Here is an 18,629-nt window from a genome sequence, read left to right on the forward strand (position 1 = left end):
TAAGTTTAACATTTATTTAGGGGAAAATGACTCATTCCAAAAAAGTTTACTGGAAGCAATCATTGTCAGTAACAACGCAAAATACAACCGTTTGGTCCAAGTTTGTGTTCCAGGTTGAGGTGGTTCACGATCTGTTACTCACAGATCATTTCTGGAAAAAAGCATCATGCTAATTATAACAAGGTCAAAATGAACAATTCAAGTATTTACAGGGGTATATGTTTCTTTCAGGGGCATCAATACAGTATATGCTCTATGCTCGATTAATTTACTTAAATGGCTTTAAATAAAAGCCATCTAACATAAAAATGTGTAGAAATCCATAAATACCAACAAACTACAATCTTCATGTTTGTTTTACCTGGGATTGGGAGCAACAGTGGAAACGCACGTCATTGAGAGATGTGTGGTCGAGCAGCCAACTCTTGTACTCGTCCATCTTGGTTTCAATGCCGCAGATGCCCCCATTGCGACATTCCTGGCTCCAGGTGCCGTATTCTCCCCACTCATTGCCGTTACCCTCCAGAACTGGGTCGCTGCTGCAGCGGAATTTGATGTTATTGACGGCAGTGTCGTCATCAAATATGCCCCGGTGTGGCTCCACACGCAGCTGGAAGGAGACGAGTGTTCCCGTGGGGCAATACTGAGGGCTCGACCAGTCACCATAGCTTGAGACAATGAGTACAATGGGGAAGGGAGAGGGGGAAAAAGGTAAATGAGCTAAAAGAGATCAATAGCATGGAACAGACAAAGGGTGCTCTTTTGGTGAATTACCGGGGATATACAGGTAAAGTTACTCAAGTTTCCTCAATTCTCATATCTTAACAACATTTTTACAAAGAAATTACATGATCAGACCGAAGCCTGACCTGTACCTTACATTTAAACTACTCACACAAGGCAAAAGGCTAAAGTTTACAAAGAAGTTTAACAAGTCCGTAAGAGTTAAAGTGTTATCTTACTATCCAATGTGAGACTCGATTGTATGAAGGTAGCGCCTGTCCTCGGCTTTGGCACAAATGAGACGAATGCCATTGAGGGAAGTGTCATCACTAGAATATTGATGAGGTTGCACCTGAAAGAGAGTAGATAGACACATGCTAGCATGAAATTAACCCAAATAGTAGTGTGGGTTACTTCTATGCACAACTGTATTGATTCCAAAACTGACAAACATTTGAACCAAACTCTCACAAACTTGCAATTTGTAAATTGACACACACACAATACATAGTTTTTACCCTCAGACTGAACCCAACAGCATAGAACGTGTCAGGACACATCTCAGGCCATTTCCACTTCCCAAACTTCTCTCCATTGGACACGGTAAGCACAGATGAGTAGGGTCTGCTACTGTATGCTGTGCCTGCACGCTCTACGGACGTAATCTCCACAGATGCAGAGAGGCCAGGGGACAACGTAGCAAGGACCACAGCAATTGGGAGAAAGATGGCCATGTTTACAGTCTCTCAGCCTGAAGACACAGAAAGCCAACTGAGAACTGATATCTCTTATAGCTTGACCTGGCCTAATGTGGCCTCCACATTGTAAATAATTAACATATAAATAACAGTCTTTTTACAAGCATGGGTAGTAGAACAGGGGGGTATTCCAGTAAGCAAGTTCAACAAACTGAACCTAACCCTGGTCTCTGACTTGATTTACTGTAAAATGGGAATCCTTGACTTTTCGGTTCCAGTAAAGCTGATATGAACTAGAGAGCAAGGCCGTAGCTATGGAGTCACCATATGGGGGGGGGGGGGGGGGGGGGGGGGGGCGAAATACAAATTTGAGGGAATGCAGACATCCCAACCTGCAAAAACTCATTTCAGGGAGGTGGCTCTTTTTGAGCTGGGTGTGGCCTGCCTGGTGGGGGTGTTGTTATCTATATGTTAATTATTTACAGTCTTGTGAACCAGCATGGGTAGTAGACCAGGGGGGTATTTCAGAAAGCGAGTTCAACAAACTGTGAACCTGAGTTGATTTACCGTATTCTTTGGAAATAAAACCGCGGCTTGTACACTGATTTTATAGTTTTCTTGTGGTTGTACGGCTTATATTTCGAATCGGCGTATAGCCCGTTTTTAGAACAAAAAAGTGGCTTCGTCCCAAGATCTCTACAGACCTCCCTTACAAAAAAGGTCTATTAAAGTATACTATAAGTGTACTAAAAAATGGATAGTACACTTTTAGTTCACTTTTGATATACTTTTAAGAAGTAAGCTTAGAAAATAGTTCACTTTTGATATGATTTTAAGAAGTATACTTAGAAAATAGTTCACTTTTGATATACTTATAAGAAGTATACTTAGAAACAAAAAATTGTATACATTTCTTCTGGAGTAGGATGTAGGCTACGTTTTCTTTTATTATACAGCAAAAACAGTCAAAATACTTTTAAAGTACATTACAAGTTACATTTTTTAGATCCATCTTGTATATTCTAATTAGTCATGTTTATGCATTGCACATTGAAACCTTTTTGTTACTGAAGCTGTAACCTTAATTACAGCCAAAACATTTTGAAGCCCTATACTCTTATACAATACTAATAATTATCAATTGGAGTGTTAATGGAAAAAACTACTTGAGAAAGAAGCAGACAGAAGGGTTGCATTATGCATTTGAAGGTTATACTGTCAAACTGACTGAAGTACAAAATAACAACGTGAAAAAATGAAGATAGAGTGGCTCATTGGCTGGTCAATTCCCATGATGCAAGGCGGTAAATAGTGTTAAAATTTGCTGATAAATTTGCCATTTGTTCGAAATACAAATGTAACTTCATGAATTTAGTTTTTTTTATTGTGTCTGCTTAGAATGTAGTGTTTTGTTGCGTGGTAATTGTCATTGTTGTGCTGGTTTACCATTGTAACCATGAGTTAAATGACTGTTACGTTTATAAGAAGAGCTGATTTAAAGCAATATGAGACCATATGCAGGAATTAGCTTCTTTCAGGTAATAATAAGTGTCACTTGGCGAGGGCCCCCGTTCTCGTCAAGTGATGCAAGATCGGTGGCGTTAGAGGGGCCCCTAAACATATAAATATTATAGTAAATCATAGTAAATGGACATTTATTAAGTTTACTTCTTGAAGTACTTACATTAATTGAAAGTGCACTTGAAAGTATTCCAAAGTATATTTTGAAGTACTTTAAGAAGTATACTTCATAAACTAAAAGTGCACTACACAGGCTACTTTACAGTATTCAAAAGTAAACTTCAAATACATTATAAGTGTACTTTAAAGTGTACTAAATGACCTAAAAAGTGGGCCAATTCAGTTTACTTAGTACAAAAATAGTATATAAATAAGTACACTGCTAGTATACTTTAGGTACCATGATAATAGTATACTTTTTATACTTAAGTATACTTACAAATTAAACTTGAAATATACGTATTTTTTGTAAGGGCGTGCAGCTAATTTAATGCTCAACACTGGAATGGGGGCTTATTGAAAGAGGAATTATTTACTGTGTCGTCTCAGTTACACTATCAGGGCTTAGAAATACAGTGACTTGCTAAAGTAGGTAAAGCCATCAAACTGGGTGAAGTGGGTGTTTTGCTTGCAGCTGGAAGACATGTATTTCTCTACAGCAGCTCCTACCAGCTACAGTCAAGAAGAAAATAACACTTTAATAAGGATTATCTTGTCATAATTATACAATAACATGTATTTATAGTATTCATGCATATATAAATGTAATACATGAAGGAATAACTTACCTTAACTCCTGTGATGTACTTGGTGACAGATTTGTAAACTGGAGCACCCTTCACCAATGAAAAAGTTGAACATTAAGTTACACTTTCTTGACAACTTATTTGAAAAGAAATGTTCTATGGGTTGCTATGACAGAGTATAACGTTAATAACAAGCAAACACATTACCTGGTGATCCACTCTGGTCCTCTCAACCAGATCACTCCACCACAGTTGAGTGGTTGGGCCTCGGGTCATCCATATATGATGAGTCTTCACCAAGAATTGCTACACAGTCCAAACACAGCTGAGTCAGGTCACATGTCTGCATGCATTTACGTTAGGGATGTTCTTCAATGAGTCTATCAACCTCTCCTTCTTAATAAACTGTTGACAACATTCATCCCTATCATACTACTGTCATTTTAGTAGCCATAGTGATGAGATCCCATTCACACTGACCTCAAAGTGGGTCCTGAAAGAGAACTGAAATGCAAACTGGTTACAGTCGTCTCCCAGCACCAGTGGACCAGACTCTGGAAGGCCCTGCAGACATCGATCACTCAAGTTTACAAGTCACTCTTTTACAATCAGTATCAGACATGATTTAGCTGAAAAGGCTCTGATCAAATGAGTGTACTCTCAAAATCTACTTTCTGTACTTTCTTTTCTATCAGACAGCTTTTGAGTGGTTGTGTTGAGATATATAGAAGATAATAGTGACCTGGAACAGGACCACAGGCCCACAGTACAAGGGTCTCCATGGCAACAGCTGCTGCTCATCCTCACTGGCTTCCTGGACACACAACAACATCGGGGATTGGGAGGAAATGGATACATCATTCAGAAAAGCCACATGCTGAGAGTTAAAAGTGCAATCCTTCATTTCTGTAAATGTGTTAATTGTATTGAAACATGCAGTGTTGCTTACAGAGAACAGAACCACTGGCCCACAGTATAAAGGACTGTATCTCCATGGAAGCAGCTGTCCGCTTGTCTCACTGACCCCCTATAACAGTAAACAAAAAGGCAATGGATACAACATTTCATTCAGAAAAAGCCAAATGCTGAGAGTTCAATCCTTGATTTATATAAATGTGTTAATTGAATTGAAACATGCAAATAGTGTTGCTTACAGAGAACAGAACCACTGGCCCACAGTATAAAGGACTGTATCTCCATGGAAGCAGCTGTCCGCTTGTCTCACTGACCCCCTATAACAGTAAACAAAAAGGGAATGGATACAACATTTCCTTCAGAAAAAGCCAAATGCTGAGTTCAATCCTTGATTTCTACAAATGTGTTAATTGTATTGAAACACGCAGTGTTGCTTACAGAGAACAGAACCACTGGCCCACAGTATAAAGGACTGTATCTCCATGGAAGCAGCTGTCCGCTTGTCTCACTGACCCCCTATAACACAGAAAACACAGATTCTGTTCAAGTCAAGCCTTCAGAGAAAAATCTACATCTGCTATCAAATGATTAGATGAAGGGACTGGATTCTCACCCTGTAGATGGTGACAGGGCCACAGTACAGTGGGCTGTACACAAAAAGCATGAGCTTGCCATTCTCCTCGTTAATAGCCTGCCAGGACACATAGAACATGGAAAGTTATGACCTAACACTGCCATTCAAGTTTCTACATTTCATTTTCAAAGTAGGGAATTGTGTGAAAGCAAAAATGTAACTTTACTTGAGGTGTTTCAGCTGTTGAGACGTCCTGATAATCAGAAGTAATGGGAAGATCCTCTTGAGGAGGATTAAAGAACAAACACAGTGTTAGTAATGAAGTAAACCAATATACAGTGGGCTCAAAGTCATAGTTGAATTGCAGTTTTAATTGAGACTATATCGACATCTTGGAAAGTCACATTAACACTTTAGGTGTACAATTGACACAGAAATATGCTGTCTAATAACCTATACCTTCAAGAAAATAAATACTTTCCTGTTGTGGATTTGTTAGGGTTATAAATTGAATGTTTCCCAAGTCATGTGAGCTGTATATCATTAGTGTACTAGAAAGAAAAAATAACATTTTTAACACAGTTATCTTCATACCTTCCTCAGGTGTGGGTCTGCAGTACCACTGATAGATATAAACAGCCCCAACTGCTGTTAAGGCCACTCCGGCACTCCACACTAAAGGGTGTATACGGTTGCACCCAAACTTGGGTAGCATCTTGCTGAGAATCATTTTCAAGTCCTGATCATTTCACCATCTCCAAAAACATGTTCATCAAGTGTTCAAACGCATCTGACTGATTAGTAACTTGTATGTGTCTTGTGTCAGAATTGCATTCCAGTCCATTCCGATTTCTATGGTTATTCTTATGACATCATAGTGGGCCTAATAGATGAAAGCAACTCTGGTGTGGGTTAATATTACTAACATGCAGTCTATCCATACTAGTCCACTGTGTCATGGAGATTGTCCATTTTGTTGTTTAGACCCACCCTATTTTAAAACACAGATGCCCTGGAACACATACAACCAGGGTAGACTGGGAGCAGCACAGTCAGTCTCAGTACAGTACAGCCTGAACAAGGTGGTGTGTGGTTCTACGCTACTGCGGCTGTTGTAGGAACCTGAGATAGGAAACAGCACTTCATTTACCAACCCAATAGCCCTGGATTCCCCCCCCCCCCAATGATCAGCTTTCAGGGCTTGTGTTCAGGTTAGATATTGATCAGATAAACACAGCTACGTGTTCTCCCCAGGCGAACGGATTGGCGGGCCAGGCCTTTGAAAGGAGCAGTTAAGAAGTTATATCCACCAGCCGTCTCAGTAAAGGCTGATAGCAGACAGTGTCGGCAAAGTGATGCGTGTCTAACTAGAGAGGGTACAATTTCTGGGGAAATTGTGATGTGTGCTTGCTCAGTTGCAGATGGGTGCGTTTTTTTTAACTTACATTTTACAAGTAATATTTCGGTAATTTAAATAGGTATGAATACTCATTATTTATGAAGATTGCATAGATTTAAAACCATACATTTGTTGCTGCTCATTTACAATTCCAAATACTAAGTGACGTTGTAGCAACCCAGGGGCCTTGAAGGCATGATTTACAATGAAATAGGACTCAGAGACATTTAGCGTTAACATAAATTGTCCTTTAATGACGGATGTCAGGGTAAGGGTAGTGGGACAAACTTTTAATCAGGATTCTTCCCGTCCGGCGTCTGTTGGTCTTCATGGCAGTGGCGGCTGGGAAGCCCCCGCAGCCCCCGCAAGGCGGGGGGCCCCCACGCCCTAAGGGCCCCGCCCTGCATATCAAAAAACAGACTAGGCCTATATAAAAAAAAATATATAAAAAAAAACAAGGAAAACACTTTGAGGGCGCTCATTTAGAGCCCCAAGTTTCAACTGCCAGGTAAAGGAATTCCGTAATGTAGGCAACGTAACAGATCTAAATAGGCTAAATAGTCTCAAAATCCCTGAATCTGGCAACAATGGCTTTTGCGTATCTTACGTGCCTTTTGGGCCATTACGCCTATTGAACGCGCACATTTAAAAAATGCTAATCATTAGGCTACGTTCTGCTAGATGACGGTAGAGACATGAGTAAAAGAAAATATACACGCGGTGCTCAAAAGCGCAGCAATAAACTGTTGTCTGAATAAGCTCGAGCAAAACACCCGAAGATTACACACTTATTTAGACCAGCCAGAGAGGAATATTATCAACATCTCCAGACGAAACACTACCGCAGCCGCAGGTAGCTAGCAGCAGCACGTCTTCACCAGCAACCAACAATAAATATACTTGCTTAGCCTACTTATTGGCAAGAATAAATGTTTTCCTTTCCTCCATTGATTGTGTGTTATTTCGACGATGCTATCCTTGGTGCTGAACTATCAGAAGGCTAGTGCTGTCTTTGGTTTTGAACAATGACAAATGTGTGGCGGCCTGCGGAAACTCTTCACATCGTGAACATTTGGGTCTTTCTGGGTATTATACATATTTGGAAACTACAAACTATCCTGAATACAAATATGTTTAAATCACTCAGATGTCTTTATCACAACTGAAGTTACATAATTTTAAAGTTGACCTGTGTCAATAAAGTGATAACCGAGAAAATTGCATTCCACTCCACTTTCATTCTAATTCTGTGTCGAATATGGAAAGTAAATCCTTTTGTTCGTAATCACGTTGTGAATGTAAATGTCAGTTTAAGTATAGGCTACATTAATAACTTCTCAGCAAGTTATTTTTAAGTTTAACAGCCTGACTTCATTGATCAGTTGTTTGGGGCTGCTGCAGCACTCAAAAGAGCAAGCAAACTGAGCATTTGATTTGAAATGGCTTGGAAATCTTGCTAGCTGACATGTCCAAAAAACGTTGAAATTAACAGTTTTTCAGAAGCTATACTTTTTGTACATTACAATGAAGTTTAGGGTGTTAACTATAGAAAACATCAAAAATCTAAATTTTGACAGAAAACAATTTTCGATCTTTTATGGCTTATAGCCAGCAATGACCGCGCGGCCGCGACATCCGACGGTTTCCGCAGAATGCCACACAAATAGGCTGCTATTGTGCTTTTGTTATTTTTTTACTTTTTTATTTCTCTCACATTGGTGAATATAGGCTATATTTAAAGGAAGACAGCAATGTATAAGATAGGATGGAGATACATTTTGAGTGGATTTAGGGGAGGGGCCTCGAGCTCCAACTTTGCGGGGGGGCCTCTGCAAAGTCCCGGCCGCCACTGCTTCATGGGGTTTGGTCTTGTGGGGGTTATCTCATCAGTTCAGTATGTAGGCTACATTTATAGAAAATCAACTTAAATAACAACATTTAGCAACAACAACATTTAGCCTAATGCATTAAGAAATTATGAACAATGATTTGATACACACCATAGCCGTTAAATGTATGGCTATGGTAGTTTGTGATTTCAAATGTTTAGGCATCAGGCATAAGCCTACGTATATCTCAATCTAAATTATCCAAGTATAATTATCATAGCTATATAATTGTTAACAGTAGCCTACAATTGCACAACGAACCTAAAATCCATATCCTCCATTTTCCCGACACAAAAACCATGTTAAAAAGTTAGGTTACTGGATAATGTATTGATTAATAGTAGGCTATTTATATTTCAATCCATTTTGATGTTTTTACAGGGTGTCTGTTTTTTAATCAATGAAGTAAAGGTCTAAATAAGGACCTCAACCTACGTAGCCTATCGTTCACGTCAATCATGGCGTGTCATTTTATTTTGATGAAGCGGTGGATGAGAGCTGTCATAGTACACGGCTTAAAGGGAACATTCTTTCTGGAAGAAGTCACGTGGCCGTGTGCATTGCTTTTGCCGTGGTGGATTGTATGATCCATGTTTTACCTCTCGGGCTGCTTAAGAATAGGGTGCACGCGCAATTAGCTTGACTACTTAAATCTGACTTGAATTAGTAGGAGTAATGACTAATTAAACTAATTCAAGTCAGGTTTGGGACTTTAAGTCCAACTTTTTTGAGCGGCCTTTATGGAACAGGCCTCTGAATATGTGAGTTCCACTTCATGCAGTGCCGGCGTCGCCTGCATGAAGTGCAGTCATTTGCAATCATTTAGCCTACTCATATTGCATTAATTCATTAGAACCCCTTTTGAAACTATTAACAACGTTGTCCCCGGCATCTCAGATAGAATTGCGATTCAAACAGTGAAACAGTACCATCTGCTAACTGAAAACATGCCAAGAAAACGTAAATAAGTTTAACATTTATTTAGGGGAAAATGACTCATTCCAAAAAAGTTTACTGGAAGCAATCATTGTCAGTAACAACGCAAAATACAACCGTTTGGTCCAAGTTTGTGTTCCAGGTTGAGGTGGTTCACGATCTGTTACTCACAGATCATTTCTGGAAAAAAGCATCATGCTAATTATAACAAGGTCAAAATGAACAATTCAAGTATTTACAGGGGTATATGTTTCTTTCAGGGGCATCAATACAGTATATGCTCTATGCTCGATTAATTTACTTAAATGGCTTTAAATAAAAGCCATCTAACATAAAAATGTGTAGAAATCCATAAATACCAACAAACTACAATCTTCATGTTTGTTTTACCTGGGATTGGGAGCAACAGTGGAAACGCACGTCATTGAGAGATGTGTGGTCGAGCAGCCAACTCTTGTACTCGTCCATCTTGGTTTCAATGCCGCAGATGCCCCCATTGCGACATTCCTGGCTCCAGGTGCCGTATTCTCCCCACTCATTGCCGTTACCCTCCAGAACTGGGTCGCTGCTGCAGCGGAATTTGATGTTATTGACGGCAGTGTCGTCATCAAATATGCCCCGGTGTGGCTCCACACGCAGCTGGAAGGAGACGAGTGTTCCCGTGGGGCAATACTGAGGGCTCGACCAGTCACCATAGCTTGAGACAATGAGTACAATGGGGAAGGGAGAGGGGGAAAAAGGTAAATGAGCTAAAAGAGATCAATAGCATGGAACAGACAAAGGGTGCTCTTTTGGTGAATTACCGGGGATATACAGGTAAAGTTACTCAAGTTTCCTCAATTCTCATATCTTAACAACATTTTTACAAAGAAATTACATGATCAGACCGAAGCCTGACCTGTACCTTACATTTAAACTACTCACACAAGGCAAAAGGCTAAAGTTTACAAAGAAGTTTAACAAGTCCGTAAGAGTTAAAGTGTTATCTTACTATCCAATGTGAGACTCGATTGTATGAAGGTAGCGCCTGTCCTCGGCTTTGGCACAAATGAGACGAATGCCATTGAGGGAAGTGTCATCACTAGAATATTGATGAGGTTGCACCTGAAAGAGAGTAGATAGACACATGCTAGCATGAAATTAACCCAAATAGTAGTGTGGGTTACTTCTATGCACAACTGTATTGATTCCAAAACTGACAAACATTTGAACCAAACTCTCACAAACTTGCAATTTGTAAATTGACACACACACAATACATAGTTTTTACCCTCAGACTGAACCCAACAGCATAGAACGTGTCAGGACACATCTCAGGCCATTTCCACTTCCCAAACTTCTCTCCATTGGACACGGTAAGCACAGATGAGTAGGGTCTGCTACTGTATGCTGTGCCTGCACGCTCTACGGACGTAATCTCCACAGATGCAGAGAGGCCAGGGGACAACGTAGCAAGGACCACAGCAATTGGGAGAAAGATGGCCATGTTTACAGTCTCTCAGCCTGAAGACACAGAAAGCACACTGAGAACTGATATCTCTTATAGCTTGACCTGGCCTAATGTGGCCTCCACATTGTAAATAATTAACATATAAATAACAGTCTTTTTACAAGCATGGGTAGTAGAACAGGGGGGTATTCCAGTAAGCAAGTTCAACAAACTGAACCTAACCCTGGTCTCTGACTTGATTTACTGTAAAATGGGAATCCTTGACTTTTCGGTTCCAGTAAAGCTGATATGAACTAGAGAGCAAGGCCGTAGCTATGGAGTCACCATATGGGGGGGGGGGGGGGGGGGCGGCGAAATACAAATTTGAGGGAATGCAGACATCCCAACCTGCAAAAACTCATTTCAGGGAGGTGGCTCTTTTTGAGCTGGGTGTGGCCTGCCTGGTGGGGGTGTTGTTATCTATATGTTAATTATTTACAGTCTTGTGAACCAGCATGGGTAGTAGACCAGGGGGGTATTTCAGAAAGCGAGTTCAACAAACTGTGAACCTGAGTTGATTTACCGTATTCTTTGGAAATAAAACCGCGGCTTGTACACTGATTTTATAGTTTTCTTGTGGTTGTACGGCTTATATTTCGAATCGGCGTATAGCCCGTTTTTAGAACAAAAAAGTGGCTTCGTCCCAAGATCTCTACAGACCTCCCTTACAAAAAAGGTCTATTAAAGTATACTATAAGTGTACTAAAAAATGGATAGTACACTTTTAGTTCACTTTTGATATACTTTTAAGAAGTAAGCTTAGAAAATAGTTCACTTTTGATATGATTTTAAGAAGTATACTTAGAAAATAGTTCACTTTTGATATACTTATAAGAAGTATACTTAGAAACAAAAAATTGTATACATTTCTTCTGGAGTAGGATGTAGGCTACGTTTTCTTTTATTATACAGCAAAAACAGTCAAAATACTTTTAAAGTACATTACAAGTTACATTTTTTAGATCCATCTTGTATATTCTAATTAGTCATGTTTATGCATTGCACATTGAAACCTTTTTGTTACTGAAGCTGTAACCTTAATTACAGCCAAAACATTTTGAAGCCCTATACTCTTATACAATACTAATAATTATCAATTGGAGTGTTAATGGAAAAAACTACTTGAGAAAGAAGCAGACAGAAGGGTTGCATTATGCATTTGAAGGTTATACTGTCAAACTGACTGAAGTACAAAATAACAACGTGAAAAAATGAAGATAGAGTGGCTCATTGGCTGGTCAATTCCCATGATGCAAGGCGGTAAATAGTGTTAAAATTTGCTGATAAATTTGCCATTTGTTCGAAATACAAATGTAACTTCATGAATTTAGTTTTTTTTATTGTGTCTGCTTAGAATGTAGTGTTTTGTTGCGTGGTAATTGTCATTGTTGTGCTGGTTTACCATTGTAACCATGAGTTAAATGACTGTTACGTTTATAAGAAGAGCTGATTTAAAGCAATATGAGACCATATGCAGGAATTAGCTTCTTTCAGGTAATAATAAGTGTCACTTGGCGAGGGCCCCCGTTCTCGTCAAGTGATGCAAGATCGGTGGCGTTAGAGGGGCCCCTAAACATATAAATATTATAGTAAATCATAGTAAATGGACATTTATTAAGTTTACTTCTTGAAGTACTTACATTAATTGAAAGTGCACTTGAAAGTATTCCAAAGTATATTTTGAAGTACTTTAAGAAGTATACTTCATAAACTAAAAGTGCACTACACAGGCTACTTTACAGTATTCAAAAGTAAACTTCAAATACATTATAAGTGTACTTTAAAGTGTACTAAATGACCTAAAAAGTGGGCCAATTCAGTTTACTTAGTACAAAAATAGTATATAAATAAGTACACTGCTAGTATACTTTAGGTACCATGATAATAGTATACTTTTTATACTTAAGTATACTTACAAATTAAACTTGAAATATACGTATTTTTTGTAAGGGCGTGCAGCTAATTTAATGCTCAACACTGGAATGGGGGCTTATTGAAAGAGGAATTATTTACTGTGTCGTCTCAGTTACACTATCAGGGCTTAGAAATACAGTGACTTGCTAAAGTAGGTAAAGCCATCAAACTGGGTGAAGTGGGTGTTTTGCTTGCAGCTGGAAGACATGTATTTCTCTACAGCAGCTCCTACCAGCTACAGTCAAGAAGAAAATAACACTTTAATAAGGATTATCTTGTCATAATTATACAATAACATGTATTTATAGTATTCATGCATATATAAATGTAATACATGAAGGAATAACTTACCTTAACTCCTGTGATGTACTTGGTGACAGATTTGTAAACTGGAGCACCCTTCACCAATGAAAAAGTTGAACATTAAGTTACACTTTCTTGACAACTTATTTGAAAAGAAATGTTCTATGGGTTGCTATGACAGAGTATAACGTTAATAACAAGCAAACACATTACCTGGTGATCCACTCTGGTCCTCTCAACCAGATCACTCCACCACAGTTGAGTGGTTGGGCCTCGGGTCATCCATATATGATGAGTCTTCACCAAGAATTGCTACACAGTCCAAACACAGCTGAGTCAGGTCACATGTCTGCATGCATTTACGTTAGGGATGTTCTTCAATGAGTCTATCAACCTCTCCTTCTTAATAAACTGTTGACAACATTCATCCCTATCATACTACTGTCATTTTAGTAGCCATAGTGATGAGATCCCATTCACACTGACCTCAAAGTGGGTCCTGAAAGAGAACTGAAATGCAAACTGGTTACAGTCGTCTCCCAGCACCAGTGGACCAGACTCTGGAAGGCCCTGCAGACATCGATCACTCAAGTTTACAAGTCACTCTTTTACAATCAGTATCAGACATGATTTAGCTGAAAAGGCTCTGATCAAATGAGTGTACTCTCAAAATCTACTTTCTGTACTTTCTTTTCTATCAGACAGCTTTTGAGTGGTTGTGTTGAGATATATAGAAGATAATAGTGACCTGGAACAGGACCACAGGCCCACAGTACAAGGGTCTCCATGGCAACAGCTGCTGCTCATCCTCACTGGCTTCCTGGACACACAACAACATCGGGGATTGGGAGGAAATGGATACATCATTCAGAAAAGCCACATGCTGAGAGTTAAAAGTGCAATCCTTCATTTCTGTAAATGTGTTAATTGTATTGAAACATGCAGTGTTGCTTACAGAGAACAGAACCACTGGCCCACAGTATAAAGGACTGTATCTCCATGGAAGCAGCTGTCCGCTTGTCTCACTGACCCCCTATAACAGTAAACAAAAAGGCAATGGATACAACATTTCATTCAGAAAAAGCCAAATGCTGAGAGTTCAATCCTTGATTTATATAAATGTGTTAATTGAATTGAAACATGCAAATAGTGTTGCTTACAGAGAACAGAACCACTGGCCCACAGTATAAAGGACTGTATCTCCATGGAAGCAGCTGTCCGCTTGTCTCACTGACCCCCTATAACAGTAAACAAAAAGGGAATGGATACAACATTTCCTTCAGAAAAAGCCAAATGCTGAGTTCAATCCTTGATTTCTACAAATGTGTTAATTGTATTGAAACACGCAGTGTTGCTTACAGAGAACAGAACCACTGGCCCACAGTATAAAGGACTGTATCTCCATGGAAGCAGCTGTCCGCTTGTCTCACTGACCCCCTATAACACAGAAAACACAGATTCTGTTCAAGTCAAGCCTTCAGAGAAAAATCTACATCTGCTATCAAATGATTAGATGAAGGGACTGGATTCTCACCCTGTAGATGGTGACAGGGCCACAGTACAGTGGGCTGTACACAAAAAGCATGAGCTTGCCATTCTCCTCGTTAATAGCCTGCCAGGACACATAGAACATGGAAAGTTATGACCTAACACTGCCATTCAAGTTTCTACATTTCATTTTCAAAGTAGGGAATTGTGTGAAAGCAAAAATGTAACTTTACTTGAGGTGTTTCAGCTGTTGAGACGTCCTGATAATCAGAAGTAATGGGAAGATCCTCTTGAGGAGGATTAAAGAACAAACACAGTGTTAGTAATGAAGTAAACCAATATACAGTGGGCTCAAAGTCATAGTTGAATTGCAGTTTTAATTGAGACTATATCGACATCTTGGAAAGTCACATTAACACTTTAGGTGTACAATTGACACAGAAATATGCTGTCTAATAACCTATACCTTCAAGAAAATAAATACTTTCCTGTTGTGGATTTGTTAGGGTTATAAATTGAATGTTTCCCAAGTCATGTGAGCTGTATATCATTAGTGTACTAGAAAGAAAAAATAACATTTTTAACACAGTTATCTTCATACCTTCCTCAGGTGTGGGTCTGCAGTACCACTGATAGATATAAACAGCCCCAACTGCTGTTAAGGCCACTCCGGCACTCCACACTAAAGGGTGTATACGGTTGCACCCAAACTTGGGTAGCATCTTGCTGAGAATCATTTTCAAGTCCTGATCATTTCACCATCTCCAAAAACATGTTCATCAAGTGTTCAAACGCATCTGACTGATTAGTAACTTGTATGTGTCTTGTGTCAGAATTGCATTCCAGTCCATTCCGATTTCTATGGTTATTCTTATGACATCATAGTGGGCCTAATAGATGAAAGCAACTCTGGTGTGGGTTAATATTACTAACATGCAGTCTATCCATACTAGTCCACTGTGTCATGGAGATTGTCCATTTTGTTGTTTAGACCCACCCTATTTTAAAACACAGATGCCCTGGAACACATACAACCAGGGTAGACTGGGAGCAGCACAGTCAGTCTCAGTACAGTACAGCCTGAACAAGGTGGTGTGTGGTTCTACGCTACTGCGGCTGTTGTAGGAACCTGAGATAGGAAACAGCACTTCATTTACCAACCCAATAGCCCTGGATTCCCCCCCCCCCAATGATCAGCTTTCAGGGCTTGTGTTCAGGTTAGATATTGATCAGATAAACACAGCTACGTGTTCTCCCCAGGCGAACGGATTGGCGGGCCAGGCCTTTGAAAGGAGCAGTTAAGAAGTTATATCCACCAGCCGTCTCAGTAAAGGCTGATAGCAGACAGTGTCGGCAAAGTGATGCGTGTCTAACTAGAGAGGGTACAATTTCTGGGGAAATTGTGATGTGTGCTTGCTCAGTTGCAGATGGGTGCGTTTTTTTTAACTTACATTTTACAAGTAATATTTCGGTAATTTAAATAGGTATGAATACTCATTATTTATGAAGATTGCATAGATTTAAAACCATACATTTGTTGCTGCTCATTTACAATTCCAAATACTAAGTGACGTTGTAGCAACCCAGGGGCCTTGAAGGCATGATTTACAATGAAATAGGACTCAGAGACATTTAGCGTTAACATAAATTGTCCTTTAATGACGGATGTCAGGGTAAGGGTAGTGGGACAAACTTTTAATCAGGATTCTTCCCGTCCGGCGTCTGTTGGTCTTCATGGCAGTGGCGGCTGGGAAGCCCCCGCAGCCCCCGCAAGGCGGGGGGCCCCCACGCCCTAAGGGCCCCGCCCTGCATATCAAAAAACAGACTAGGCCTATATAAAAAAAAATATATAAAAAAAAACAAGGAAAACACTTTGAGGGCGCTCATTTAGAGCCCCAAGTTTCAACTGCCAGGTAAAGGAATTCCGTAATGTAGGCAACGTAACAGATCTAAATAGGCTAAATAGTCTCAAAATCCCTGAATCTGGCAACAATGGCTTTTGCGTATCTTACGTGCCTTTTGGGCCATTACGCCTATTGAACGCGCACATTTAAAAAATGCTAATCATTAGGCTACATTCTGCTAGATGACGGTAGAGACATGAGTAAAAGAAAATATACACGCGGTGCTCAAAAGCGCAGCAATAAACTGTTGTCTGAATAAGCTCGAGCAAAACACCCGAAGATTACACACTTATTTAGACCAGCCAGAGAGGAATATTATCAACATCTCCAGACGAAACACTACCGCAGCCGCAGGTAGCTAGCAGCAGCACGTCTTCACCAGCAACCAACAATAAATATACTTGCTTAGCCTACTTATTGGCAAGAATAAATGTTTTCCTTTCCTCCATTGATTGTGTGTTATTTCGACGATGCTATCCTTGGTGCTGAACTATCAGAAGGCTAGTGCTGTCTTTGGTTTTGAACAATGACAAATGTGTGGCGGCCTGCGGAAACTCTTCACATCGTGAACATTTGGGTCTTTCTGGGTATTATACATATTTGGAAACTACAAACTATCCTGAATACAAATATGTTTAAATCACTCAGATGTCTTTATCACAACTGAAGTTACATAATTTTAAAGTTGACCTGTGTCAATAAAGTGATAACCGAGAAAATTGCATTCCACTCCACTTTCATTCTAATTCTGTGTCGAATATGGAAAGTAAATCCTTTTGTTCGTAATCACGTTGTGAATGTAAATGTCAGTTTAAGTATAGGCTACATTAATAACTTCTCAGCAAGTTATTTTTAAGTTTAACAGCCTGACTTCATTGATCAGTTGTTTGGGGCTGCTGCAGCACTCAAAAGAGCAAGCAAACTGAGCATTTGATTTGAAATGGCTTGGAAATCTTGCTAGCTGACATGTCCAAAAAACGTTGAAATTAACAGTTTTTCAGAAGCTATACTTTTTGTACATTACAATGAAGTTTAGGGTGTTAACTATAGAAAACATCAAAAATCTAAATTTTGACAGAAAACAATTTTCGATCTTTTATGGCTTATAGCCAGCAATGACCGCGCGGCCGCGACATCCGACGGTTTCCGCAGAATGCCACACAAATAGGCTGCTATTGTGCTTTTGTTATTTTTTTACTTTTTTATTTCTCTCACATTGGTGAATATAGGCTATATTTAAAGGAAGACAGCAATGTATAAGATAGGATGGAGATACATTTTGAGTGGATTTAGGGGAGGGGCCTCGAGCTCCAACTTTGCGGGGGGGCCTCTGCAAAGTCCCGGCCGCCACTGCTTCATGGGGTTTGGTCTTGTGGGGGTTATCTCATCAGTTCAGTATGTAGGCTACATTTATAGAAAATCAACTTAAATAACAACATTTAGCAACAACAACATTTAGCCTAATGCATTAAGAAATTATGAACAATGATTTGATACACACCATAGCCGTTAAATGTATGGCTATGGTAGTTTGTGATTTCAAATGTTTAGGCATCAGGCATAAGCCTACGTATATCTCAATCTAAATTATCCAAGTATAATTATCATAGCTATATAATTGTTAACAGTAGCCTACAATTGCACAACGAACCTAAAATCCATATCCTCCATTTTCCCGACACAAAAACCATGTTAAAAAGTTAGGTTACTGGATAATGTATTGATTAATAGTAGGCTATTTATATTTCAATCCATTTTGATGTTTTTACAGGGTGTCTGTTTTTTAATCAATGAAGTAAAGGTCTAAATAAGGACCTCAACCTACGTAGCCTATCGTTCACGTCAATCATGGCGTGTCATTTTATTTTGATGAAGCGGTGGATGAGAGCTGTCATAGTACACGGCTTAAAGGGAACATTCTTTCTGGAAGAAGTCACGTGGCCGTGTGCATTGCTTTTGCCGTGGTGGATTGTATGATCCATGTTTTACCTCTCGGGCTGCTTAAGAATAGGGTGCACGCGCAATTAGCTTGACTACTTAAATCTGACTTGAATTAGTAGGAGTAATGACTAATTAAACTAATTCAAGTCAGGTTTGGGACTTTAAGTCCAACTTTTTTGAGCGGCCTTT

General features: G+C 39.5%; 2 protein-coding genes across 2 annotated transcripts; both read right to left on the minus strand.

Moving 5' to 3' along the window:
• Positions 1-1,465, minus strand: LOC136947887 (vitelline membrane outer layer protein 1-like). Its single transcript, XM_067242123.1, has 4 exons — positions 1,242-1,465; positions 963-1,075; positions 362-668; positions 1-151 (listed from the first exon to the last, which is right to left on the minus strand). Exons 1-4 carry the CDS (start codon positions 1,455-1,457, stop codon positions 146-148), a joined length of 642 nt encoding a protein of 213 aa, XP_067098224.1. The 5' UTR covers positions 1,458-1,465; the 3' UTR covers positions 1-145.
• A 7,965-nt stretch (positions 1,466-9,430) lies between these two features.
• On the minus strand, positions 9,431-10,895 carry LOC136947576 (vitelline membrane outer layer protein 1-like). The gene is made up of 4 exons (XM_067241691.1): positions 10,672-10,895; positions 10,393-10,505; positions 9,792-10,098; positions 9,431-9,581 (listed from the first exon to the last, which is right to left on the minus strand). Exons 1-4 carry the CDS (start codon positions 10,885-10,887, stop codon positions 9,576-9,578), a joined length of 642 nt encoding a protein of 213 aa, XP_067097792.1. The 5' UTR covers positions 10,888-10,895; the 3' UTR covers positions 9,431-9,575.
• Positions 10,896-18,629: the final 7,734 nt, after the last annotated feature.

The sequence above is a fragment of the Osmerus mordax genome, chromosome 8 (assembly GCF_038355195.1).
Source record: "Osmerus mordax isolate fOsmMor3 chromosome 8, fOsmMor3.pri, whole genome shotgun sequence".
NCBI classification, from domain to species: Eukaryota; Metazoa; Chordata; class Actinopteri; order Osmeriformes; family Osmeridae; genus Osmerus; species Osmerus mordax.

Excerpts from the sequence above, each read along its gene's own strand:
- LOC136947887 (XM_067242123.1), bottom strand. The coding sequence starts at position 1,457 with ATGGCCATCTTTCTCCCAATTGCTGTGGTCCTTGCTACGTTGTCCCCT. Across the intron at positions 1,076-1,241 it reads CTGTTGGGTTCAGTCTGAGG|GTGCAACCTCATCAATATTC; the intron begins GTAAAAACTATG and ends ACTCTCTTTCAG. Across the intron at positions 669-962 it reads ATCGAGTCTCACATTGGATA|CTATGGTGACTGGTCGAGCC; the intron begins GTAAGATAACAC and ends CATTGTCTCAAG.
- LOC136947576 (XM_067241691.1), bottom strand. The coding sequence starts at position 10,887 with ATGGCCATCTTTCTCCCAATTGCTGTGGTCCTTGCTACGTTGTCCCCT. Across the intron at positions 10,506-10,671 it reads CTGTTGGGTTCAGTCTGAGG|GTGCAACCTCATCAATATTC; the intron begins GTAAAAACTATG and ends ACTCTCTTTCAG. Across the intron at positions 10,099-10,392 it reads ATCGAGTCTCACATTGGATA|CTATGGTGACTGGTCGAGCC; the intron begins GTAAGATAACAC and ends CATTGTCTCAAG.